This window comes from Aotus nancymaae, unplaced genomic scaffold (assembly GCF_030222135.1).
Source record: "Aotus nancymaae isolate 86718 unplaced genomic scaffold, 86718_ANA_hifiasm-v0.15.2.pri h1tg000008l, whole genome shotgun sequence".
In the NCBI taxonomy this organism is placed as follows: Eukaryota; Metazoa; Chordata; class Mammalia; order Primates; family Aotidae; genus Aotus; species Aotus nancymaae.
The window spans coordinates 32,337,113-32,364,996 of NW_026988419.1; the positions used below are offsets into that span (position 1 = coordinate 32,337,113).

Sequence of the window (27,884 nt, forward strand, 5' to 3'; positions counted from 1 at the left end):
CACTGAGGCAAATGTAATCAACTACAATATAAACTAATGTGTTTTCTTTTTAAATATCCAAAATAATATTATTATTTTGCCCTGTGTTTACTTTATGTGGGATACAACATTACAGGAAAATGACAATTGGTTCAGAAAAAAACTCAGAGCTCATGTGAAGATTCCAAATATTCTTTCCATATCAACTTTCTGCTTTTTATTTCTCATTTGATAATTTGATGACAAAAAGAACTGATTTATTCTTCATAACTTAAATTACGCATTTATTCATTGTTTTATTATTTGAGATTTTATCAACTTAACAACAGTATATTTTGCTCCTCAACTCATTCTGTGTTAACCAAATTCTTACAGAGAAGTTTCCTCTTAGCTAGTTTCATTTTTAACCAAAGAAATTTGCACACTAGAGTCATTCACTGAACTAAATTAAGGGTGTGGCATAAAAGTTTCATGAATATACTCAGGAGTTTTTATATATAGCTCTTGTTAAACAGTGGAGAAATGGACTAAAACATAGCTATTTAGCATATTGACACATGGTGAGGCAGCCAGGTTTGACTTCTGTCCTGTATAAAATATCACAGCAGAACTACCTTTATCAGACAGACTTAAAAAAAAAAAAAAGGCTGGGTGTGTTGGCTCACGCCTGTAATCCCAGCACTTTGGAAGGCCAAGGTGGGCAGATCACGAGGTCAGGAGTTAAAGACCAGCCTGGCTAACATGGTGAAACCCCATCTCTACTAAAAATACAAAAATTAGCCGGGCATGGTGGTGCATGCCTGTAATCCCAGCTACTTAGGAGGCTGAGGCAGGAGCATTGCTTGATCCCAGGAGGTGGAGGTTGCAGTGAGCTGAGATTGCCCCACTACACCCCAGCCTGGGTGACAGAGTGAGACTCTGTCTAAAAAAAAAACACCAAAAAAATAAAGTTCTTCTTTGATAGTCGTTTCTGAGAATGTGAAGTCTTCATTACTTATCTCTCAGATAGTCATAATAGCCACATGTATTGAATGCTTACTCCATGCCAGACAAGCATTTTACAGAAATTATCTCATTCAATCCTCACAAAAACCTATGATGTAGGTACTATTATTATGCCCACTTTACAGATGGGAAAAGTGAAACAGAAAAGCCAAAAAAGTACCACTGCACCACGAATAAGCAGAGTCCTGGCAACCTAACTCTATAGACTCCACTCTCACCCCAGGCTACCCTGCCTTCTTTTTTATGTCATTTTATTTAAAACAATTTCATACACTCTCACTCCCATATTAGAATCAGAAAAAGACGTTTGTCTAAAACTATTTCCCTGCACTGGAATGTAAGTTCCAAGAGGACAGGAGCTTTGCTCTGTACTTTGCTATATCCCCAACTTCTTTTTTTTTGAGACTGAGTCTCAGTCTGTTGCCCAGGCTGGAGTGCAGTGGTGTGATCTCGGCTCACTGCAACCTCTGCCTCCTGGGTTCAAGTAATTCTCTTGCCTCAGCCTCCCAAGTAGCTGGGACTACAGGCATACACTGCCATGCCCGGCTAATTTTTTGTATTTTTTTTAGTAAAGATTGGGTTTCACTGTGTTGCCCAGGCTGGTTTCGAACTCCTGAGCTCAGGCAATCCACCCGCCTTGACCTCCCAAAGTGCTGGGATTACAGGCATAAGCCACCGCGCCCGGCCATCCTCAACTTCTAAAACAGTGCCTGGTACAAAATATGACCTCAACTAATTAACTCAATATGAACAAAGAGGGAGATTTCTGACTTTTCTAGCAGAGTATTATCAGAATGATGAGTAAACATCACTCACGGGCCTGGTGCGGTGGCTCACACCTGTAATCCCAGCACTTTGAAAGGCTGAGAGGGGTGGATCACTTGATGTCAGCAGTTCAAGACAGCCTGGCCAACGTGGTAAAACCCTGTCTCTACTAAAAATACAAAAATTAGCCAGGTGTGGTGCCAGGTGCCTGTAATCCCAGCTACTCAGGAGGCTGAGGTAGAAGAATCACTTGAACCTGGGAGGTGGAGGTTTCAGTGAACCGAGATCGCACCACTGCACTCCAGCCTGGGTGGAAGAGTGAGTGAGACTCTGTCTCAAAAAAAAACCCAAAACAAACAAAAAAAATCATGCAAGGCCAATTGGGTTAAGAATGTCCATGGTCTTGTGCAAGTTAGCAAGCACAAGCTACTTACCTTTCTCTCTTTTATATTTCTCTATGTTTCTCAAAAGGTTAGGTACAACCGTTTTGCAGAGGTCCTCCAGGTATGTCAGATTATCTTCATCTATTTTATCTTGTTTCTCTAGAAATGCCAGTAAACCTAGAGAGGTCTACAAGAGAATCAATAGAATTACACTTACTTCCCTACTGATTATCCACTCACTCAAATGTTACCTGCATGGCCACGAGGCACTAGGTTTTGCACTGATAAATAAGATATGACAGCATCTGCCCTCACGTTGCTCAGGAGCGTAGGGGAAGAGGCATTACCAAGCAAATATGTATACAATCTATATTAATACCAGATACCAAATATATAGAATTACACAACAGGAGCCATGCTTGCTGTATATTAACATTACAACAACTGAATGAGTAGATACTATTATAATCCTCATGTTAAAGATGAAATAATTGAGGCACAAAGAGGTTCCAGTAACTTGCCCAAAGTCACAAAGCTAATAAATGGCAGAATGGATACAATCTGATGCCAAAGTCTATCTCATTAACCACTGAACTCTAACTTACTGCTTTAAGTGATACTGATTAGGGAACCAGCAAAAGAGGAACACCAAAGAAATGAGGGGGAAATGTTCTGAAAGAATTTTATATTTGGTGTTGTAAAAGAAAAAGAATTCTCTAAGAAAAAAAAAAAAAATCACAATTTGGGCCGGGTGCGGTGGCTCACACCTGTAATCCCAGCACTTTGGGAGACCAAGGTGAGTGAATCACAAGATCAGGAATTTGAGACCAGCCTGGCCAACATGGTGTAAACCCCATCTTTACTAAAAATACAGAAATTAGCCAGGCATGGTGGCGCGTGCCTGTAGTTCGAGCTACTTGGGAGGCTGAGGAAGGAGAATTGCATCAACCCAGGAGGCAGAGGTTGCAGTGAGCAGAGATCACATCACTGCACTCCTGCCTGGTAACAGAGCGAGACTCCGTCTCAAAAAAAAAAAAAATCACAATTTGGCGAGTATTTTTTTATTTCATTATTTTCTTTTACTTGAAACAGAATCTCAGTCGGTTGCCTAGGCTGGAGTGCAGTAGTGAAATCTCGGCTCACTGCAATCTCCACCTCCAGAGTTCAAGCGATTCTTCTGCCTCAGCCTCCCGAGTAGCTGGGATTATAGGCACGTGCCATCACACCTGCCTAATTTTTGTATTTTTGGCAGAGACGGGGTTTTGTATTTTTAACTGTAAGTAATAAATTACTTACCCGCCATTGGAAGAGGGCCTGAACACCCCTCAGCCAAAACAGAAAGGTTCTAAATTCATATGGTCTCTCTGGGGGAATACAAATAACCTTGCCTTTGTAGGGGATTCTGGGATTTCTCTGATAGCTTTCACAGAAACGTAACCAGTATAGCTGGCCTACACACATCCTGAGAGATCTAACAACTGTCAGGAAATCCGTTCTCAGCAGAGCAATCAGCATAGAATGCTGAGTCTAAAGGAAACCACACCTGAACCTACTAACTCTTTAGCAAAGAAACAGAACAAGAGCTTTCAGACCTTTGCTGCTAGTAATTGCCAGAGTGGTATTCTTAAACTAATGTCCAGGTCCCATTTAAATGTGTGTGTGTGATGTACTAAGCATCTAATAAACTTTTAGAAAGTATAATGAATTTCCATAATTACTTCTGGAATCACTTCTTAGCTCCTTGTATTCCTCCTGGTAGGATGTTTCAAGACATGAGTTTCTGGCTGGGTGGGGTGGCTCACACCTGCAATTCCAGCACTTTGGGAGGTCGAGGCAAGTGGATCACCTGAGATCAGGAGTTTGAGACCAGCCTGGCCAACATGGTGAAACCCCATCTCTACTAAAAATACAAAAATTAGCTGGGTGTGGTGGTAGGCACCTGTAATCCCAGCTACTCGGGAGGCTAAGGCAGGAGAATCGCTTGAACCCAGGAGGTGGAGATTGCAGTGAGCTGAGATGGCGCCATTGCACTCCAAACTGGACAGTAAGAGTGAACTCTGTCTAATAATAATAATAATTCTGTAGCCACAGATGCCTTCAAGTAAAGTTCTAGAAACTGTGCAAACAAAAGAGGAAAAAAAACATTTTCCGGCTTTTCTTATTTGAAAACTAACACTCAGTGTTGAGCATATCAGAGACTGCTTTAACAAATGACCTTTCTCTCATCCCTCACCCCCCACCTCATATTGTTCAGAGAGTTCTTAACGTAGGATGGGGTATAACAATAAAAAGTGGTCTCATTTTGTTTATAAACCTAGACACTGGAACATTTGTGAGTGGATGCCCCAACTTGGGAAATAATGTTATCAAAACCACCTGGAGAGCTTGTCAAACTGCAGGAATCTCCTCTGACTTTGAGAAATTCTGCATTTAAGGTATAATGCTGCCATTTTAGCAGGAAATTGCTTTGCACCACTGCAAACATGGGCACTGAAATTTAATGGCAGAAGCAGAATATCCTTACAATGCTTTACATAAAAGTATTTCCTAAAACGAAATCCCGTTTTTAAAAATTCTCCAAGAATTATTAACCGTTAGGTCGTGTGTGTGTGTGCATGTGTGTACATATATATGTATGTATATGTGTGTGTGTATGTGTAGTGTATGCGTATATATATAAAAACTCAAAAGCAACGAGCATGCCAGCATTTAGTTTGTGGTCTTGAAATGATATCTCTCATTAAAAGAAACCAGGGCTTTTGGGAGAAATGAGAGATTCTAGGACTGGGCAGAAAATACGCAAGATGAACCTGAAATATTTTTGCCAGATAGTAAAGAAGCCATCAAAGACTACTAAGGTCATGTCAGAATGACAGGAACCAAACTGAAGATGCATCCCCTGGAAAAAAAAATGGGACAACTGAACTTTTTTTCTTTCTTTCTTTTTTTGGAGACAGGGTCTCACTCTGTTACCCAGGCTGGAGTGCAATAACACAACCATTGCTCACTGCAGCCTTGACTTCTTCTCTGGGCTCAAGTGATCCTTTCTGTAAGATTTCTCGTCGAGTTCAAGGAGGAAACAGAGACCGGAGTAAGGAAATTAAAAGTTAATTTATTCAGCTCCCGGGCGAGGTTCTACGGTCCTGGAAAGGGGCCAAAGAAGTCGCGCTCTTCTTCTTGGGACGTGGGGTTTTATAGGGACTAGAGGTAGCTGATTGACCGTGGGGAAACAAAGAGGAGGTAATTTCACTGGACAAGAAAGCACTGGGGACGGACGAGTGAACAAAGCGGAGGGATTTCCATTGGTCATGAAGGAACCGGGCACGGGCGAGGGGCTGGTTGAGGACGTACGGGGGAAGCTACCATAGGGCAGGTCCTTGGCGGGCTTTTTCAAAATTTCGGCGGGTGCAGGGCTGAGAATGGAATGTGGAAATGGGTACGGGGAGCCCGCGTGGAGAGGGCAAATGCTGAGTAATGCTCTCAGAATGGTGACTTAGTTTTCAGGTGCGGAGAGAGAGGGGCGTGTTCATTCAGCTCTCAACTGAGGCAACCAGGCTTACACTTTCACATCAGCCTCCTGAGAAGCTGGGACTAAAAGTGCACACCATCACGTCCGGCTAATTTTTGTATTTTTTGTAGAGACCGGGTTTTGTCATGTTGCCCAGTCTAGTCTCAAACTCCTGAGGCTCAAGGGACCTGTCTGTCTCAGCCTCCTAAAGTGCTGGGATTACAGGCATGAGCCACCATGCCTAGCCTCAATTTGAACTTCAGTAAGGATAATAATTGCAATAGATTGAAACACCTCATATATGTTTAATCCTTGAGTTTAAATTTATATATATTTTATAGTGGGTCACCTGCAAAGATGATAAGAAACCCATTAACTTAAAAACTGGATAACTAAGGGGCATAGTGGTTCACGCCTGTATTCCCAGCACTTTGGGAGGCTGAGGACAAAAGTTTGAGTCCAGCCTGGCCAACATAATGAAACCGCACTTCTACTAAAAATACAAAAATTAGCCAGGCATGGTGGTACATGCTTGTAATCCTAGATATTCAGGAAACTGAGGAAGGAAAATCACCTGAACCCAGGAGGCAGAGGTTGCAGTGAGCCAAGATCGCACCACTGCACTCCAGCCGGGGTGACTGAGTGAGACTCTGTCTCATTAAAAAGAAAAAAAAGAAAACTGGATAACTAAAAGAATCAAGGATTTACATATAAGCTGTATCACTGGGTAACCAAATAGTAGATGAGGGGAAAACAAAATGATAGAATTCTAATATCTGGCTGGGTGCAGTGGCTCACACCAGTAATCCCAGCACTTTGGGAGGCCGAAACGAGTGGATCACCTGAGATCAGGAGTTTGAGACCAGCCTGGCCAACAAGGTGAAACCCCATCTCTACTAAAAATACAAAAGGTTAGCCGGGCATGGTGACACACACCTGTAATTCTAGCTACTTGGGAGGCTGAGGGAAAAGAATCACTTGAACCCAGGAGGCAGAGGTTGTAGTGAGCCAAGATCGTGCCATTGCACTCCACCCTGGGTGACAAGAGCAAGACTCTGTCTCAAAAAAAAAAAGAATTCTAATATCTCCGTCTTTGCAACCCCTAAAAATTCAATATATAAAACAGTTGCTAATATTGAAGAGAGAGAGAAAATCAGGTACCTCCCGATGAAAAAAGAAGACTACCTATAATCCTGCCAAACAAATCTGACCTGAATCTGATGACACCTCTGGATTCAGCTGCCAGTCTGCAGGAAGTGCAGAGGACAGAGGAACACGCCGAACTGTACCACAAGCGTGCAGTCAGCAAAACCCAGCCTGGGAGAAACTCCACAGGCCAACCGCCGAGAGGTTCTTCAACAGATACATTTTCAGAAAAAGAAAGAGATTTAGGGGCAGGGAGGAAATCTAACCTATAGATTAAAAGATACTTGAAAGAAAAACTGGACAAGGCCAGGCGTATGGCTCACGCCTGTAATCCCAGCACTTTGGGAGGCTGAGGTGGACAGATCACCTGAGGTCAGGAGTTTGAGACCAGCTTGGCCAACATGGTGAAACCCTGTCTCTACTAAAAATACAAAAATTAGCCAGATGTGGTGGCAGGCACCTGTAATCCCAACTAATTGGGAGGCTGAGGCAGGAGAATCACTTGAACCCAGGAGGCGGAAGTTGCAGTGACCCAAGATCACACCATCACAGACCATCTCAAGAAAAAAAAAGAAAGAAAGAGAGAGAGGAAGGAAGGAAGGAAGGAAGGACTGAACAAAAGTAAATTTGAGGTCCAGGGAAGCCCGGTTAAATGATAAAACCATAAAGAAACACATCATAATAATGCAGTTCCTTAAAAGCCAGGACAGCAGTCAGTTCTAGGGGCCAAGAAGGGGCCGTGACTGGGATTGGTAAATAGAGAGCTTTCTAAAGTAGCTAACGAAATTGTTTCTTTTTTCCTTTTTCTTTTTCTCTTTTTCTTCACTTTTTAAATTACTGTCTATTAATTTGTTTTGAAAACACCCGGCATATAAGAACATAGAGAAAATTCAGATGACACATTATACAATGTCATTCTGCATTTTGCTAAAACACAGAATTGAACTTCTTGATCTGGGTGAGGGTTTCAAGGATATTAGCCATATAATAATACATTAAGCTGTGTATTTGTTTTGTGTCATTTTCTGTGCCTGTGTTTTGTTGGTTGGGTTTTTGGGGGTTTTTTTGAGACAAGTTTTCACTCTTTCGTGCAGGCTGGAGTATAGTAGTGTGACCATAGCTCAGTGAAGCCTCGACCTCCTGGATTCAAGTGATCCTCCCACCTCAGCCTCTAGAGTAGCTGGGACTATAGACACGCACCACCACACCAGGCCTGATTTTTTTTTTCGTAGAGACAAGGTCTCACTATGTTGCCCAAGCTGGTCTCAAACTCCTGGCCTTAAGCAATCCTCTCACCTCCATCTTCCAAAGTGCTGGGATTACAGGTGTGAGCCACTGTGCCCAGCCTGTTTTTTTTTTTTTAATTTTTAACAATAAGAAGATAAACAGAGGCATGCCAGTGAAAAAGCACAGAACTTCCAGGGGCCATCTAAGTAGGAAATTAGTAGATTCTGACAAGGGACCACAACTATGAGAATGTTATAAACCCCACTGTGTGCTTTAGTTCATCCTGCCAATCCCCCTAATTATTCATTATAAAATCCCACAAATAGAAAGGGTTTAAGCAGCTTTCTGAGAAATAAAGGAGGAGAAAGATCACGTGGTCCCTTTCATTCATGCATTCATTCAGATCACCTAAGCACCATTTCATGATAGATTCTGAAAGGTCCTGGAGTTTAACAATGGGTAAGACTCAGTTCCCACCCCCAAGGACCCCCACAGCCAATCTTTGGAGAAAGGAACCCCAAGAGGTAGAGCAGTGGTGACCAATCAGAAGAACACAGAGGCTGAAATCCCTGAGGGCTCTAAAAAAGAGGAAAAAATGACTCAAAGGTTTTACCTCAGACACTATTAACTTTTCCAGACCTACAGGCCTGACACCAGGAAACATTTAATAAATTATTAAATAGTTCCCATTGTATCTACTACATGTAAAACAGCTTCCTATTCCACAGTGATTTTATTTCAAGCTATTTGTCAATAATATCAGTTGATCTGGGAACACTATACATGTAGGCTTTTGATGTTTTCATTCAGAAGTTGAAGGGTGGCCGGGTGTGGTGGCTCACGCCTAGAATCCCAGCACTTTGGGAGGCCCACATGGGCAGATCACTTGAGGTCAGGAGTTCGAGACCAGCTTGGCCAACACGATGAAACCCCATCTCTACTAAAAATACAAAAATTAGCCAGCCATGGTGGCATGCGCCTGTAGTCCCAGCTACTTGGGAGGCTGAGGCTGGAGCATCCCTTGAACCTGAGAGGCAGAGGTTGCAGTGAGTTGAGATCGTGCCACTGCATTCCAGCCTGGGCAACAGAGTGAGACTCTTGTCTCAAAAAACAAATTAAAATTAAAAAAAATTTTACAAAAAGAAGTTTGATGGCGGGTTTATGGCTGTTCACTTTATTATTATGTTTCCTTTTTTTTGGAGACAGGGTCTTCCTCTATCACCCAGGCTGGAGTGCAGTGGTGCAATCACAGCTCACTGCAGCCTCAACCTCCCTGGCTCAAGCAAGTCTCCCACCTCAGCCTCCAGAGTAGCTGGGACTACAGATACACATCACTAAGCCCAGCTTATTTTTGTATTACATTTCATAATTTCCATACATGTTATATGTATTCTTTCGAATTTTAAAACATTAGTCAGCCTAAAATCTAACAAAAATGCAGTTGAATAACAAGTGAATGCTGTAGGATAAAATTTGAAAATTGCCCCCTTCCCAAATTAACTAACTTGCTCACCACAAGTTGTTATTAAAATCAAAAGAAAAAACATATATAAAGTTTTGAGGCCCAGAAGAGCTACTTCTCTGCTATTAAATGTGACCAATATAGCAATATTAGCAGAAAGCAGTTATATTAATATTAAAAACATTACAATTGACTCAAAGCACCTGTACAGCCCTTTACAAAGCACATCCTCGAACATTTGTCTCATTTGATTTTCACGGAAATTCTACATGAGAGAAACTGCAGCGTCCACTAAAAGAGACACTCAGGGTCCCTTCAAAACCTGATCTAAAGTAAACAGATGAAGAAATAATTTCCACTCTGCCATTGTTTACCACTTCTGCATTTCCTCAAGTGTAAAAATCTTTTTACATCATAACACAGTGGATGGGCCAGGACAGTGGCTCACACCTGTAATCCCAGTACTTTGGGAGGCTGAGGCGGGCAAATCACAAGATCAGGAGTTTGAGACCAGCCTGGTCAAGATGGTGAAATCTCATCTCCACTAAAAATACTAAAAATTAGCTGGGCATGGTGGTGCGTGCCTGTAATCCCAACTACTGGGGAGGCTGAGGCAGGAGAATAGCTTGAACCCAGGAGGCAGATGTTGCAGTGAGCTGAGATTGTGCCTCTGCACTTCGACCTGGGCAACAGAGCAAGACTCCGCCTCAAAACAAACAAAAAGAAACCCACAGCAGATGCCAACAGAAGTGAGCATTTACCGTATGCTATGCCAAATATAGGCCTCATGCTAATGCTTCATGCACATTGTTTCAGCTAATTCTCCTAACAGACCTAGAAGGAAGTCATATGATTGCCCACAATTTTACATCTAAGAAAACAGAGACTCAGAAAAGTTCAGTCATTGGCCTCACAACATGGGTTTAGAAGCAAAATCAGGACCAGAATCTAGGCTCATCTAACACCAAAGTCAGTGTTCCTAACCGTTGTATGATATTGTCTCCCACAAAAGTAAATCTCCCTAAAAACCCTTTCCAGCATCTTCCTCATCATTGATTGAGACAGTAGTCACACAGACCCCCTATATGACCCACTCACCATTTCGGTTTTGGGAAGTGAGTCTCCAAGAAGGAAGATCATGTCCTTTAATTTCTCTTTGTCAATGCCTTCTGACAGTTCGTAGAGCAGGTTTCTAAGACACACAATCAAAATGACAAATAAAGCCTTACACTTGCAGAGGACACCATAATCAATCAAGTGCTTTCATAAATGTTTTCTGTCATTTGAATGATCAACTCAGTGTGTAGACAATTATTAATCCCATTTAGAGATTCAAAAAACGAAAACTTTCAGTTTCTAAGTGACTTGTTTAAATGAAGATAACACACTAAGTAGTAGAGGCAGGCCTTCTGATTCCAAGTCTAGTGCTGTTTTTCACCACACTAAGAAGGCATATTTAAAAAAAGGTGTAAAACACAATTCTGACATGCCCTCCCATCTCCTTATTCCAACTAGAAATTCAGACTTACTTTACACACACTTGGTAGAGAGGACCCCAAGCCAGCCAAGGTACAGTCAGTTGTATATTGAAAAGGGAAGAAAACTATCCCAGCTTCGAGATAGTTATATAATCCACAACCAGAAAAAGTGAGTATTTCATCCATATACTAACACCCCTTTGTGTCAGAGACGGTCCTTCAGATGTCTAGTGAGCAGAATGGAAATATGGATTTCTGGAATTCATCATTCCTTTCACTGACTCAAGGGCAGCTCAGGCTCTGGGAGCCAGCTCCACTGCTAAGGCTCAATGTATTCTAATCACCTAGACCATAAAACCCCCTCCAAGGCTCTTCTTCGTGAGGTTCTCTGATCTGGACACTATGTCAGTGAACAATTTTAAGCACTGTCATTGGCCAGGCACAGTGGCTCACACCTGTAATCTCAGCACTTTGGGAGGCCGAGGTGCCTAGACCACTTGAGGCCAGGAGTTCCAGACCAGCCTGCCCAACATGTTGGAAACCCCTTTTCTACTAAAAATATAAAAATTAGCTGGGTGTGGTGGTGGGTGCCTATAGTCCCAGCTACTCAGGAGGCTGAGGCAGGAGAATCGCTTGAACCCAGGAAGCAAAGGTTGCAGTGAGCTGAGATCATGCCACTTCACTTCATCCTGGGTGACAGAGCAAGACTCTGTCTCATAATAAAAACAAAACGCTGTCATCCATGATAAGACCAATGCCTAAATTTTACCTCTTTAGGCAAAATGCCTATTTTTGCCTCTCTGGATTTCCACCCAAAAAATATATAAATATCTATAACTAGACATGGCATAAATGACATCCCTCCCTACCCCAGAAACACATCTCTTTTTTTTTATCTTGCTTATTTCACTCCAAATATGTCTTACTCTCTTCTCAAGACCCCAGGAAACAGGTAGACAGACCAGAGGATCCCAGGAGGGAGAAGGTCTACACGTGTGGCAGCTGGTAACCAGGGAAAATGCAGGCTTGGCCACACTGAGGTGGACTTCACTGCTAGTGAGAAGCAAAACAAAGAGAAGCCACCTCCAGGCCCAGAGCTTGGTCTTGAAGCTTTGCTGACCCCCCACCTCTCATCTCATTAGCATCAGAGGCTGAGAAGGAGGTTTAGAGCCTCCTGGTTTATTATCCAAAAAGACAGATAACCAAAAGATTTTTTTTTTTTTTTTGAGACAGAGTCTCGCACTGTTGCCAGGCTGGAGTGCAGTAGCGCAATCTTGGCTCACTGCAACCTCACCTCCTGGAGGATCAAGTGATTCTTCTGCCTCAGCCTCCCAAGTAGCTGGGACTACAGGCGCATGCCACCACACCTAGCTAAGTTTTGTATTTTTAGTAGAGACAGGGTTTCACCATGTTGGCCAGGATGGTCTTGATCTATTGACCTCGTGATCCGCCCACCTCAGCCTCCCAAAGTGCTAGGATTACAGGCGTGAGCCACCTTATGCAGCCACCAAAAGATCTTAACTGTAGCTTCCTTTCAAAGCCCAATGGCCAGAATGAACACTAGATGTGAGATCCTCCCATCTTCACCACAGACACGTCCTTACCTGAACAGAGAGACCCTTCTTTGGGCGGGCAGCAAATGCTCCACTTTCTCTTTGGTGTAGTTGAGGTACTGCAGCAGCTTCTTCTGCCCTATGATATAGAGGAGTTCCGCCAGGAAGAAGGGGTCGCTCTCACTCAGCAGATCCTCTGCCAAGAGATGTTCAAAAACATCCGAGGCTGAGCTGGACTTCTCCAGCTTCTTGTGGGGGACCAAGCCTATGCAGAGAAACTTGAGGTGCTCCACATCTTCGACTCCCAGGTTTGAACCAATAATCAGAAGCTTCTCACGAAAGCTCCCTTTACAGTTTTTATCTGAATGTGGACCTTGAGAGCTCATGGCCGGCCTGAAAGAGACAGAGAGGTGGGGCAGGGCATATGGCACCCTGACTTCCCAGGCCCTCCCCTCATCACAGCCTCTTCCATTCTGGGCATTAGACTTTCCTAGAAGTGCTGAAAAATAAAAATTACTTTGAGGTTACTTCAAAAATCAACAACCCGGAAAACTTTGCCCCAACACTTGCAAGTTACTTTTTAGGAAGCTTGGAGGAAGTTTATATTGAAACTCAATTCACCTTGATTTCTCCCAAATCAAAATGTGCCCAGAAGGAGAAAGTTAAGATGGAGGGACACAGCATCATTTCTCTCAGCCTGGTAGCCTGATTGGAGCCATTACGTTCATCTCTACCAAGTGGCAGAAATAGCACTTGGATCTATGCTTTAAGTTTTAGAAACAGAGGCTGGGCGCAGTGGCTCATGCCTGTAATCCCAGTACTTTGGGAGGCTGAGGCAGGCGGATCACCTGAGGTCAGGAGTTTGAGACCAGCCTGACCAAAATGGAGAAATCCCATCTCTACTAAAAATACAAAATTCGCCGCGTGTGGTGGTGCAGGCCTGTAATCCCAGCTACTCAGGAGGCTGAGGCAGGAGAATTGCTTGAACCTGGGAGACAGAGGTTGCAATAAGTCGAGATCATGCCATTGCACTCCAGCCTGAATGACAGGAGTGAAACTCTGTCTCAAAAAAAGAAAGAAAAGAAAAGAAAACTTTTAGAAACAAAGCAATCCAGGGGAGGCAGGATTATCCTTTTGAATTATCTATCAACCCAAAGACAGCGAGGTACCATGAGGGACGTGTGTTACGTCTTCACTTCAGACTGCTACCTGTAAGAGGGCAGGCCTCTATCTTACAGAAAAGGAAGGCAGAATCTAGACCTCAAGCCTGAGCGATATGGCAAGACCTGGTCTCCCCTAAGAATACAAAAAATTAGCAGGGCATGGTGGTACATGCCTGTGGTCCCAACTCAGGAGGCCCAGGTGGAAGGATCATGTGAGCCTGGGGGGCAGAAGTTGCAGTGAGCCATGATTGTGCCACTGCACTCCACGCTGGGTGACAGACTGAGTGAGACTCTATCCAAAAAAAAAAATCCTAGACCTCAGAAGGAATGGGTGGTTTTAGACAAGAGTTTTTCAAATCAGTGTAGGAAGTTAAAAATTTCATGGGTCAGCTGCTCTGTCTACGGAGTAGCCGTTCTTTTGTTTACTTATCTAATACATTTGTTTTCACTAAAAAAAAAATTATGTAAATAAATGTTTCCATCTGACCAGTCTATAAACTACTCTATTCTCTGTACTAAATTTCATTATAATCAGAGGATCAATACAGTGATAACATTTTCATTGTAATATTATTTATTCTATAAGCACTTGAGGTATATAGTCATTATGCAGAACTTGGCTATTTTTAGAAACAGGAAACTGCTTTCTAAAGGAAGGAACAGGCAGTGTGCAGTGGCTCGCACCTATAACCCCAGCCAGGAGTTTGGGATCAGACTGGGCAACACGGTAAAACTCTGTCTCTACAATAAATACAAAAATTTGCCAGGCATGGTGGCGCACACCTGTGGTCCCAACTACTCAGGAGGCTGAGGCAGAAGGATCATTTGAGCCCTGGGGGTGGAGGGTCCAGTGAGCCATGATCATGCCACTGAACTCCACCCTGGGTGACAGAGGGAGACCCTGTCTCAAAAAACAAACAAGAAAACTGCTAGACCTCAGAAGGAAAGAATGGTTTTAGACAAGAGTTGCTCAAATCAGTGTAGGAAGTTGAAAATTACATGAGTCAATGTTTCCATCTGACTAGTTTATAAACTACGGTATTCTCTGTACTAGATATCATTATAATCAGAGGAGCACTTCATGAGGCCAAGGCAGGTGGATCACTTGAGACCAGGAGTTTAGGACAAGCCTGGGCAACATGGTAAAACCCTGTCTCTTAAAAAATGCAAAAATTAGCCAGGGGTGGTGGTGCCTGTGGTCCCAGCTATTTAGGAAGCTGAGGTGAGAGGATTGCTTGAATCTGGGAGACGGAAGTTGCGTGAGCCAAGATTGTGCCACTGTACTCCAGCCCGGTGAAAGAACGAGACTCTGTCTCAATTAAATAAATAAATGAAGGAAAGAAGGAAGAAGCACATAGCAAAAATCAAAACCTCCATAACAAAGAGTAGTTATATCGAGATGGCATAACTATAGATAATACAAATTTTCTTCTGGGCTTCCAACTGAATTTCTCAGATTTTATTTATACATGAACATACATATTACTTTCAATGTTAAAAGAAACAAAAAATGGTGGCTCACACCTGTAATCCCAGCACTTTGGGAGGCCGAGGTGGGCAGATCACCTGAAGTCAGGAGTTCAAGACCAGCCTGATCAACATAGTGAAACCCCGTCTCTACTAAAAATACAAAAATTAGCGGGGCATGGTGATGCATGCCTGTAATCCCAGCTACTTGGGAGGCTGAGGCAGGAGAATCTCTTGAACCTGGGAGGCAGAGGTTGCAGTGAGCCGAGACAGAGCAAAACTCTGTCTCAAAAGAAACAAAAAATGTCATTTTAAATGTGATGATCCAGGGGATCTTCCCTGCTACTAGCCCTGAGGTCAAATGAGTGGTTTCTTGGAGACACGTTTCTATTCTGCCACACCTTACATTTGCCTTGTGGTTTCTCGACAATTCCAACATCTAGTTTTAATGAGTCTGCCACACTTTGTCTCCGGGAACTAACGTATTTCTGCCGGTAAAAGGCTATGTTGGAGGCTTCTGCATTTTTGAACTTTTGTTTTCCCAGGCATGGCAAAGAAATCTAAGCAGAAATAATACCACTGCTGACAAGTTTTTGCAAGTTTCTACAACATGAAGCCATGAAGCAAAGGAAAAGATCCAAGCATGAGACTCTGGGGTATTTAATTACATACCTTCAGATCAAGCTCCACCAATCCTCTGGAGGTAAACGATTCTCAGGGAAATTGCCTGAAAACAAAATTTTAAAGAAAGTAGAATCCTCTATGTGCTCCAAGGTCCAAGGAAGCTCCCAATTTCGTGGGAAGAGACTTCAAGACTTGCTGGCTGTTTCAGTGAAAACGATCTTCTGGGCTGGGTAGCCTGATACTAATTTCCTGCCAGTGTCGTCACTGCTTATTTGGCTTTTTCCCTCCCCTTTTCCAGGCTTAAGATAACTTTGACAAACAGCGTCTCCTAAAGGCTAATTTACAAGTTTCTTACTGTAGAGCTTGGGGTTTCCCCAAGTAAAGCAAAATCTTCCTAGAAATGAACCCATGGAAGCCATGAAGTCCTCCAGGCTTTCCTTTGGATCTCCATTTTCTTGGTAAGTCAAAAAGGGAATCTATCTATAGTTGGTGGGAAAAGAATAAAAAAAAGAAAAGAAAAAAAAGGGAAGCATCTATTTTTCTAATCATCTCCTTCCCCAAACACTTAACTTTTCAAATAAAGCCAAGTTAACCCTTTCCTTAGTCCACATGCAAATAAACAAATAATTTTTTTTTTTGAGACTGAGTCTCGCTCTGTCACCCAGGCTGGAGTGCAGTAGTGCAATCTACACTCACTGCAACCTCTGCCTCCTGGGTTCAAGCAATTCTCCTGCCTTACCCTCCCAAGTAGCTGGGATTACAGGCACATGCCACTATGCCAGGCTAATTTTTTGTATTTTAGTAGAGATAGGGTTTCACCATGTTAGCCAGGCTGATCTCAATCTCTTGACCTTGTGATCCACCTGCCTCGCCCTCCCAAAGTGCTGGGATTACAGGTGTGAGCCACCGTGCCCGGCCTAATACTGCACACTTCTATTACAACTACCATGTGCCATAGGGTATTTACAAATTTTTACTCATTTCACCATCCCAACAACACCCCAAGATAAAATACTATTACTATGACTCCTGCTTTAACATGTGAAAACTAAGACACAGAAAGGTTAAGTAATTTTCCCAAGGTCACACAGTGAGCTACTGGGAGAGCCAAGATTTAAACCAGCAAGTTTGGCTCAAAGTCACAACACTATAATTAAGCTACCTCAAATGTGCAGCGCTCTGAAAAGAGGTACAGAGTCTTAGAAAGATGTTTTATCTCTGAGGAAAAAAAGCAAGATTTATAATGCTTTGATTAGCAAATGTATTAAAAGTCCTTTCCATGTCCTAGGCATCATTCAGAGAACTTCCATGAAAGACAAGTTCTGGTCAGGCACGGTGACTCACACCTGTAATCCCAGCACTTTGGGAGGCTGAGGTGGGCTGATGGCTTGAGGTCAGGAGTTTGAGACCAGCCTGGCCACCATGGTGAAACCCCATTTCTACTAAAAACATAAAATTTGCCAGGTGTGGTGGCACATGCCTGTAATCCCAGATACTCAGGAGGCTGAGGCTGGAGAATCACTTGAACCTAGGAGGCAGAGGTTGCAGTGAGCCAAAATCATGCCATTGCCCTCCAGCCTAGACAACAGAGAAAGACTCTGTCTCAAAAAAAAAAACTCTTCTTGGGAAAGGGGGTCCCGGGTGCAGCAGGCTGGGTTACTCACTACCCCAGTCCCAGGCAGGGTGGGGCCCTGCCCCTAGAATACTGCAGCAGAGTGAGGAGGGGGCCCCAACTGACCATAAAGCATGTAGGGACCACCTTCTCTGCCTGTTCTGTTGGGCCCAGGCTAGTCATTATTTGTCCCAGCCTGGGGCTCCCCCTGTGGTTTCTAGTTTGCAGTTACTTTGAATTAAAATATAAATATTATTTTCTGGAAAATAATTTAAAAAGAAAGATGAGCCATAAGTCTTGGTCTTCTATTTAGTTGTTTTATTATAAATATTTCATTTCTGGCTGGGGGGAGGTGGCTCACACCTGTAAACTCAGCACTTTGGGAGGCCAAGGCAGGCAGATCACTTGAGGTCAAGAGTTCGAGACCAGCCTGGCCAACATGGTGAAACCCGTCTCTACTAAAAATACAAAAATTAGATGGGCGTGGTGGCGGACGCCTGTAATCCCAGCTACTGGGGAGACAAAGGTTGCAGTGAGCCAAGATTGTGCCATTGCACTCTAGCCTGGGGGCAGAGTGAGTGAGACTCTGTCTCAAAAAAAAAAAAATTCATTTCTTGGGCCATTTAGGGAGGCAATGTAGTGAAACTATCACTCTCTGACACACTGTTCATAAAATATGTTAACTCTTTCAACTTTGACTCAATAATATTAAATATTTAGCAGGCAATTCAAAGCCCTGAATTGGGCACAATTGGAAAGCAAGGTGAATAAAACATAGTGCCTGCCTTCCATAATAACTATGATGACTGGTACTACCATTTCTCAACTCCTCCTTCTCTGATAAACTCATAACAACTCCCAGCCTCAGTTGGCATTATTATCCACATTCAATAGATGAGGAAACCCAGATTCAGAGAGGCAAGGAATCTTGCCACCATCTCAAAGCTACAACGAGGAGTTCAGGGCTCAAACACGGATCTCTCTGACTCTAAACCCCTTGCTCTTGATCCCTGGGCTACCGCTGCCTGAATATCAGTATGACATCATGTAGCATCTGTAAGTGTGGGCAGGGGGTGGCAATGCCGCAGGGAGGCTTCACCTCGGTGCTACAAGGGACAATCCAGTCAGGTATTCCTTAGAGGGAGTGGTATTTGATCTAGGCCTGGAAGGTAAAGGCAGAATATAGACCCAGGAAGTAAAACCGAAACTTTTATCCTAGTAGTCCAGGGAAATATTTGAATCAGGTTACAGAAGGGAGATGGTGTGCAGTGCAGATGTTTGTATTCAGCATTTTCTACTTGCTCCTACACACAGTTACTGAGGGCATGTTGATGGTGGTAGAACAAACACATCTTACAATCTCTTTCCTGATTGGTTGCAGTCTACTGAGTCCACATGAAGAGCCAACCAAAACCCTGATGGCCTTTTGTAGAGGTGGATGTCAGCGACTGCTTTAGTTCCACGTTAGGAGCGGGTAGTGGTAGCAGTGGTTGGCTTTCCTTTACATCCAGTCTCTGGTCCAAGTTCCCCACCTTCTGTTCAGATAGACTTTAAAGAATAATGACTCCTGTACTAAAGGATTGGCATGAGCAATGGAGGAGGAGGAGGAAGGAATATACTGGCTAGAGAAGAGCTCGGAGTGCTGAAACCTCCACCCCAACCAATTTTCAGAAGGTCTTGAAGTAGCAGGTCCTCTAGATTTGACACCCCCAACCTCCAGGACTCCCTTACCCCCACTTTGCTCCATACCTTGGGTACAGAATCTTTGGGTTGTCAATTTTCTGGCCAGAAAAAACCTCTATGGCTGCAGCATCTTTGCCTGAGTTCTGGCCTACGTCCAGGAAGAATGAGGTACACAGACAACTGAAGAGTGAACAAGACAGAGAAGAGCTTTATTTAGTGTTAGAACAGCTCAGAGGAGGCCCTCAGTAGGTAGCTCCATTCTGTAGGTGGGTTTTCTGTTCACTGCTCAGTTCTCAGTGGAGAGGAGGCCCTGGAGAGGGTGGCTCCTCTCTGCCGGCAGGTTGTCTCTGCAGCTCTCAGTGGAAAAGGTGGCTCCTCTCTGCAGCTGGCCATTCCATTTTCTCCAGCTATCAGTAGAGAGTACTCCTTTCTGCAGCTGGTCATCCCGTCACCTCTCAGCCCTCTTAGTCTTCTGGCCATCCTTCGCCCTGCTCTGGCTAAGCCTAGGGCTTTTATGGACCTCAGAGGGGAGGAAGTGGCTGCTGATCGATCCATAGGGACCTGGAGGAAGCACCACAAGTCCCCACTCCAGTTCGCGGGACTGGAAGCCCCACCCCCAGCCTTCAGGCCCTCCGTGGCCTTAAGGTAGGGACTTACTAGGGACCAGTCCCCTTCCTTCCAGGACTCTGTCTGCCTCCCGCTGCCATTCAAGGCCCTAGGATTTGGCCTCCACCCCGCTCCAAGATCAGAGCAGTTGCCAGGAGCAGAGAGAGGCCGGGCAGTGGGAGCAGACACCCCCAAGCCTGCAGGGATGAGGTGGTAGTAGGTCCTTCCTGGGACCCTCAGGGTGCAGGCTGCAAAGAGGCCCGGGTCCTGCACCTAGGAGGGTGGCTGCAGCCACACCCGGGAAGGCAGATCCTGTCTGCTCCCGGCCCTCATCCAAGAGCACAGGGAGGCTGAGATCCACAGCTGCAGTCTGGGTGGCTGGGTTTGGGCAGCTGCAGCAGTACCCGAGGAGCTCCTGTTCCAACTCAGAAGGTGGGGGGCATCCACCAGCTCCATGGAGTGTGTAGCCCAAGCAGTGCCTCCCTGTTGCAGCCAGCATGATGGCAGCAGCCACTGCCATCACCTTTATCCACACATTCCAGACCTTCCCAGAACTGTCTTATGTGGCATATGGGCGTACAGTGAAACTAAGGTCTGAAGGAGTAGACTTTTTCTGTCAAAGATCCCATCAGAGATTTCCAAATAGTTAACAGGAAGGAGATGATAGCTAGACAAGTAAAATGCAACGAGACCCGGGCAGTGTGGTAGTGTGCTCCTATAGTCCTAGCTACTGAGGAGTCTGAGGTGGGAAGATCACTTGAGCACAGGAGTTGGAGACCAGCCTGGGCAACACAGCAAGATCCCATCTCAAAAAAAAAAATGACTCATTTTGTGTTTACTGTGCTACAAAATAGAAGAGAGTCGCTAGGAAATTCTGGGGTGGCAAAACCTCAAAGTTCCGCAAGATGGCAGTAGTTCCTAAAAGTTAAATTAGCAATCGCACTAGGTTGGCAAGGGAACTAGGTGGATGTGATTAAATTGAGTAATGTGGGAGAGGGGTGGAGGCTCATGCCTGTAATCCCAGCATTTTGGGAGCCCGATGCAGGCAGATCACCTAAGGCTAGGAGTTTGAGACCAGCCTGGCCAACGTGGTGAAACCCTGTTTCTACAAAAAATACAAAAAAAATTAACCGGCTGTGGTGATGGGTGCCTGTAATCCCAGCTACTCAGGAGGCTGAGGCAGGAGAATCTCCTGAACCTTGGAGGTGGAGGTTGCAGTGAGCCAAGATCACACCATTGCACTCCAGTCAGGACAAGAGTGAAATTTCATCTCAAAAAAAAAAAAAAAGAAAGAAAAGAGAAAATGAGTAATGTTTATTATACATATTTATATCGATAATATATATTTGAACTTAAAATATGTATATTATATATTATATAAATTATATATAACATTGTATATTAAATATATTTGAAATATGCTATATATCAATAAATTTAAAATGTAGTATATAAAAACCACTACATATATATATATATATATATACACACACACACACACACATATTTGTGGGTTTTTCTTGAGACAGGGTTTTGCTGTATAGCCCAGGCTGGAGTGCAGTGGCAAGATCATAGTTCACTCCAGGGCTCAAGTGACCCTTCCACCTCGGCCTCCAGAGTAGCTGGAACTAAAGGCATATCCCACCGTGCCCAGCAAAAATTTTTAAAGTTTTTGTAGAGACTGGGTCTCTTTTTTTTGCCCAGCCTGATTTTGAGCTCCTGGGCTCAAGCAATCCTCCTACCTCAACCTCCCAAAGTGCTGGAATTACAGGAATGAGCCACGGCACTGGCCTGAGTAAAATAGTTTTAATGCTGCTTGAAAAAGATCCAAAAAATAAAAGCAGCAAGGTCTTTCACTTCGAGGTGAGTTTGTTATTTCTAGGACAAAAAAACAGCAAGAAACTGTCAGTATTTGACTAAATAATTTTTCAAAAGGGAAACATATGACTTAGCCACATCTATAAAAATTCATAATGAAGCCAGTGACAAGAAATGTCACCATATCAACTTATACAAAGAAGGAGCTTGTTACAGTGAGTAGCTAGTCAGGTCTGAGCAAGGCAGGAGAGGGCTCCCCCACCACGCACCAAGAGTGTTGGGAATCATCAGGTGATGGTCAGGTGGTTGTTAAATGTTTCTCTAAAGTAATAAGTGGTTACACAGGTGGTGCCAGGGACAGGTAGGCTCCTAATAGAAAACACCTGAAACTGATCATCAGCTTCCCAAAAAGACCTCAGGAGTTGGGAGAAGTAATGAAAGATCCCGGAAGTATGCCAACTTATAAAAAACCTCAAGTCAAGAGGGCAAACCCCGCACTTGGTTTCTCAGCTCACCCGCCTGGCCCTCTTCCAAGTTATATTTTTATTTTCTTTCCTTTCCTTACTGTTCTAAAGCTTAATAAACATTCTTTCTCAGGTCACTGCAACCTCTGCCTTCCGGGTTCAAGTGATTCGTCTACCTCAGCCTCCCAAGTAGCTGGACCTACAGGCATGCACCATGCCCGGATAATTTTTGTATTTTTAGTAGAGACAGGGTTTCACCATGTTGGTCAGGCTAGTCGAACTCCTGATCTCAAGTAATCCACCAGCCTCGGCCTCCCAAAGTGCTGGAATTACAAGCAAGAGCCACCATGCCCAGCCTAAAGCTTAATAAACTTTCGCTCCTGCTCTGAAACTTGCCTGAGTCTTTTCTTCTGCCTTATGCCCTTCAGGCGAGTTCTTTCTTCTGAGGAGGCGAGAATTGAGGTTGCTGCAGATTTGCTACCAGTAGCTTGGATACCTTCCACCAGTAACAAGTTTAGTTAAGATGGCAATACACCTTAAATTTATTTTATTTTGAGACAGGGTCTCACTCTGCTGCCCAGCCTGGAGTACAGTGGCACGATCTCAGCTCTCTGAAACCTCCATCTCCCAAGCTCAATCGATTCTCCCACCTCAGCCTTCCAAGTAGCTGGGATTACAGGTGCATGCTAATACCCAGCTAATTTTTTTTAATTTTAGTAGAGACAGGGTTTTGCTGTGTTGCCTAAAGTGGTCTCAAAGTCCTTGGCTCAAGTGATCCATCCTCCTCAGCCTCCCAGCCACCATGCCCGGCCAAACTTATCTTTATATGTTTGTTACAGGCAAAAGTACCCCAAGGTCGAGGCTCAGCCCAGGAGGTCAAGTGGATTCAGGAAAGAATTCAAGAGCATGCTGACTGAATAAAGTGAAAGCAAGTTTATTAAGAAAGTAAAGGATTAAAAGAATCGCTACCCCATAAGGAGAGTAGCCCTGATGGTCTGCTGACTGGCTATATTTATGATTGCTTCTTGACTATATTATGCTAAACAAGAGGTGGATCATTCATGAGTTTTCCAGAGAAGAGGTGGGGAGGTCTGGACCTTTTTGACCATACAGGGTAACTTCTGAAAGTTGCTATGGCATTTGTAAACTATCATGGTGCTGGTATGAGTTTCTTTTAGTGTGCTAATGGATTATAGTTAGCATAGAATGAGCAGCCAGGGTACCCAGAGGTCTCTTCTGTCACCATCTTGGTTTTGGCTGGTTTGGGTTTGCCTTTCTACAACATCCTGTCTCATCAGCAGGGTCTGTGACTTATGTCTTGGGAAACTAGTCCTGCCAAACTCCTCGTATTCAGTGTAATCACTATCAAAATTCCAGAGGCCCTTTTAACATAATTTGGCAAGCAAATCCTAAAAGTTATATGAAAATTTAGGGAAATGTAAGCCCAATACAGCCCAAACAATTTTGAAAAAGAACAGGCTGGCCAGGTATGGTGGCTCATGCCTATAATCCCAACACTTTGGGAAGCCAAGGTGGGTGGATCACGAGATCAGGAGATCAAGACCATCCTGGCTAACACGGTGAAACCCCGTCTCTACTAAAAGTACAGAAAATTAGCCAGGTGTGGTGGCACATGCCTGTAGTCCCAGCTATAGGCAAGAGAATCGCTTGAACCTGGGAAGCAGAGGTTTCAGTGAGCCAAGATCACGCCACTACACTCCAGCCTGGGAGACAGAGCGAGACTCCATCTCAAAAAAAATAAAATAAAATAAAAAATAAAAAGCACAGGCCAGGTGCAGTGGCTTACCCCTCAGCACTTTGGGAGGCAGAGGTGGGAGGACTGCATGAGGCCAGGGGTTTGAGACCAGCCTATGTAACATAGCAAGGCCCCATCTCTACAAAAAAAAAAAAAGAGCAAAGTTGGAGGACTACATTTCTGGATTTCAAAACTTACTACAAAGTTACAATAATCAAGACAATGTGGTACTAGCATAGGATAGAGCAACAAAATAGAGTCCAGAAATAAAATCCTTATGGTTAGTTGATTTGTAATAAGTATAAAATAATTCTATAGGGAAAAAATAGTATTTTCAATAAGTAATGCTGAGACAAGTGGACATTTATGTGCAAAAGAATGAGGTTGGACCCTTATCTCACACTGCATACACAAAAATAACACAAAATGGGTCAAAGAGCTAAAATCATAAAACTTTAGAAAACATAGGTGTTAACACCTCATGGGCAATTGATTTAGACAATGGTTTCTTAGATATGACACCAAAAGCATAAGCAGTAGCATAAAAAATAGAGATCAATTGAACTTCATCAAAATTTAAAACTTGTACTGTAAAGGATAGTATCCAGAAACTGAGAAGACAATCCACAGAATGGGAGAATATATTCAAAGATTGTATCTGATAAGAAACTAATATAGAGAATATTTAAAAGAATGCTTACAACTCAACAATAAAAAGTCAAATAACCCATCAGGTGCAGTGGCTCATGCCTGTAATCCCAGCACTTTGGGAGTCTGAGGCGGGCAGATCACCTGAAGTCAGGAGTTCGAGACCAGCCTGGCCAACATGGCAAAAGCCTGTCTCTACTAAAAATACAAAAATTAGCTGGGTATGGTGGCACATGCCTGTAATCCCAGTTACTTGGGAGGCTAAGGCAGGAGAATCACTTGAACCCAGGAGGCTGAGGTTGCAGTGAGCCAAGATCACACCACTGTACTCCAGCCTGGGCAACAGAGGGAAACTCCATCTCAGAAAAAAAAAAAAAAAAAAGACAACCACATCTTAAAATGGGAAAGAATTTGATGCTGGGCACAGTAGCTCATGCCTGTAATCCCAGCATTTTGAGAGGCAGAGACAGCAAATCACCTGAGGTCAGGAGTTCAAGACCCGACTGGCCAACATGGTGAAACCGTCTCTACTAAAAATACAAAAATTAGCTAAGCATGGTGGCAGGCACGTGTAATCCCAGCTACTAGGGAGGCTGAGGCAGGAGAATCACTTGAACACGGAAGGCAGAGGTTGCAGTGAGTCAAGATCATGCCACTGCACTCCACCCTGGACGACAGAGCGAGACTCCATCTCAAAAAAAAAAACCTTATACACTGCTGGTGGGAATATAAAATGGTGCCACTACTTTGAAAAGCAATTTGGCAGTTCTTCAAAAGGCTAAACACAGAGTTACTATATGGCGAACATTCTCACTTCTAAGGTATATGCCCAGAAGAAATGAAAACATACATCCATATAAAAATTCATATGCAAATATTCATAGCATCATGCATAATAGCAAAAAAAGTGGAAACAATCTAAATTTCCATCAACTGATGAATAAAATAAATAAAATGTGGTATATCCACACAATAGAATATTACTCAGCTATAAAATGGAATGAAGTACTGGTACAATTCTATAGCGTAGATGAACCTTGAAAACATGCTAAGTGAAGGAAGTCAGACACAAAAGTCCATATGTTTATTTTTATAAAATATCCAGAATAGGCAAATCATAGAGACAGAAAATGAATTATTTGTTTCTAGAGACTGGGGGAAGAGGAGGGTTAGAGTGGCAGCTAATCAGTATGGAGTTTCTTTTTAGGTAGATGGAAATGTTCAGGAATTAGATAGCGGTGATGATTGCACAATTCTGTGAATATACTAAAATCCACCACATCACATACTTTAAAAGGGCAAATTTTATGGCATATAAATTACATTTCAATAAAAAGATGAGGAAACCTAGGATATGTCACAATCCCATGCCACAAACTTACACTTCACAATATAAAAACTACATCAACAAGTGTAAATTATGTTCAGTACATTGCTTGCTAAAGTAAGGTCATGAATATATCGAAATATTTTATAAAAGTTAAAATTTAAGAGACCCATCATTTCTCTTTTCATTGCATCACTAATTCATTCAATATATATTTGTGTGTGTGCCAGGCTCTGCATCAGGTAAAATGTCTAGGAGAGATATAAAGATAAAACTGATGAGAATTCTGCACTCGAACAACATACTCTCCAAGAACTGCAGCATGAGATATAAAATCAAAAGAAGCCTTCGAGGAGATTCACATGAAATAGTACTGTTCGGGAGAGGGGGCGATAATTTCAACGGAAGAGATAACTGACTTCATGGAGGACAGAAGGAGAGAGTATTTGAACTGGCCTTTGAAGTATGGTTATATTTTAGAGATGTAAAGATGTGGGGTAGGGTGATATGGTGGGATTCCAGATGGACCATAAATATACAATCACCAGGACCAAAGATCCAGAGGTTGGAGCTGTGAGCTGTTCAATTTGGCTGCGCTTACAGTGTTTGCAGTGGGGAGACTGAAAATGAAGATACCGACTAGACAGTTAAAGACTTTGAATGTTTGAACTGCAATTTTATTGTGCACACTGAAGAATCTTTTTTTTTCTTATTATCTAAGATTTAAAATTTTTTATTTTAAGTTCTGGATACAAGTGCAGGACGTGCAGGTTTGTTACACAGGTAAACATGTGCCATGGTGGTTTGCTGTACCTATCAGCCCATCACTTAGGTATTAAGCCCTGCATGCATTAGCTATTTATCCTGATGCTCTCCCTCCTACCACCCCCACAAAAGGCCCCAGTGTGTGTTGATCTCATCCTTGTGACCATGTGTTCTTATTGTTCAGCTTCTGCTTACAAATGAGAACATGTAGTGTTGGTTTTCTGTTCCTGTATTAGTTTACTGAGGATAATGGCTTCCAGCTTCATCCATGTCCCTGCAAAAGACATAACCTAATTCCTTTTTTTTTTTTTTTTTTGGACACAGTTTCACTCTTGTTGTCCAAGCTAGAGTGCAATGGCATGATCTCAGCTCACCGCAACCTCTGCCTCCTCCCGGTTCAAGCAATTCTCCTGCCTTAGCCTCCTGAGTAGCTGGGATTACAGGCATGTGCCACCATACCCACCTAATTTTGTATTTTTAGCAGACAGGCTTTTGCCATGCTGGTCAGGCTGGTCTCGAACTCCCAACCTCAGATGATCCGCCTGCCTCGGCCTCCGAAAGTGCTGGGATTACAGGCATAAGCCACCATGCTAGACCTGACCTCATTCCTTTTTATGGCTGCACAGTATTCCATGGTGTATAGGTACCACATTTTGTTTATCCAGTCTATCATTGATGGGCATTTGCTATTGTGAGGAGTGCTGCAATGAACATACATGTGCATGTATCTTTATAATAAAATGGCTTATATTCCTTTGGGTATATACCCAGTAATGGGATTGCTGGGACAAATGGTATTTTTAGTTCTAGATCTTTGAAGAATGGCCATACTGTCTTCGACAATAGTTGAACTAATTTACATTCCCACCACCAAGGTAAAAGTGTTCCTATTTCTTCACATCCTCCCCAGCACCTGTTTTTTTGACTTTTTAATAATCACCATTCTGACCAGCATGAGATGGTATCTCATTGTAATTCTGATATGGATTTCTCTAATAATCAGTGATGTTGAGCTTTTTTTCATATGTTTTTTGGCCACATAAATGCTTCTTTTGAGAAGTGTCTGTTCATATCCTTTGCCCACTTTTTGATGGAGTTGTTTTTTTTCATGTGTATTTAAGTTCCTTGTAGGTTCTGGATACTAGACCTTTATCAGATGGATAAATTGCAGAAATTTTCTCGCATTCTGTAGGTTTTCTGTTCACTCTGATGATAGCTTCTTTTGCTGTGCAGAAGCTCTTTAATTAGATCCCATTTGTAATTTTTGCTTCTGCTGCAATTGCTTTTGATGTTTTTGTCATGAAATCTTTGCCCTTGTCTATGTCTTGAATGGTATTAATTAGATTTTCTTCTAGGGTTTTTATAGTTTTAGGTTTTATGTTAAGTCTTTAATCTTGAGTTAATTTTTGTATAAGGTGTAAGGAAGGAGTCCAGTTTCAATTTTC

General features: G+C 43.1%; 1 protein-coding gene across 3 annotated transcripts in view; it reads right to left on the reverse strand.

Moving 5' to 3' along the window:
- Window positions 1–16,006, reverse strand: part of CASP10 (caspase 10) — a 53,491-nt gene extending 37,485 nt beyond the window's left edge. For 2 of the 3 annotated variants that reach the window (XM_064373174.1, XM_064373175.1), the window contains exons 1-4: window positions 15,809–16,006; window positions 12,558–12,899; window positions 10,574–10,667; window positions 2,184–2,319 (exon numbers count right to left, since the gene is read on the reverse strand). In XM_064373174.1, the coding sequence (XP_064229244.1) occupies window positions 2,184–2,319; window positions 10,574–10,667; window positions 12,558–12,892 (565 nt within the window). In that variant the 5' untranslated portion in view covers window positions 12,893–12,899; window positions 15,809–16,006. The remainder of the gene's footprint in view (window positions 1–2,183; window positions 2,320–10,573; window positions 10,668–12,557; window positions 12,900–15,808) is intronic. The other variant, XM_064373173.1, reaches the window with a different exon arrangement.
- Window positions 16,007–27,884: the final 11,878 nt, after the last annotated feature.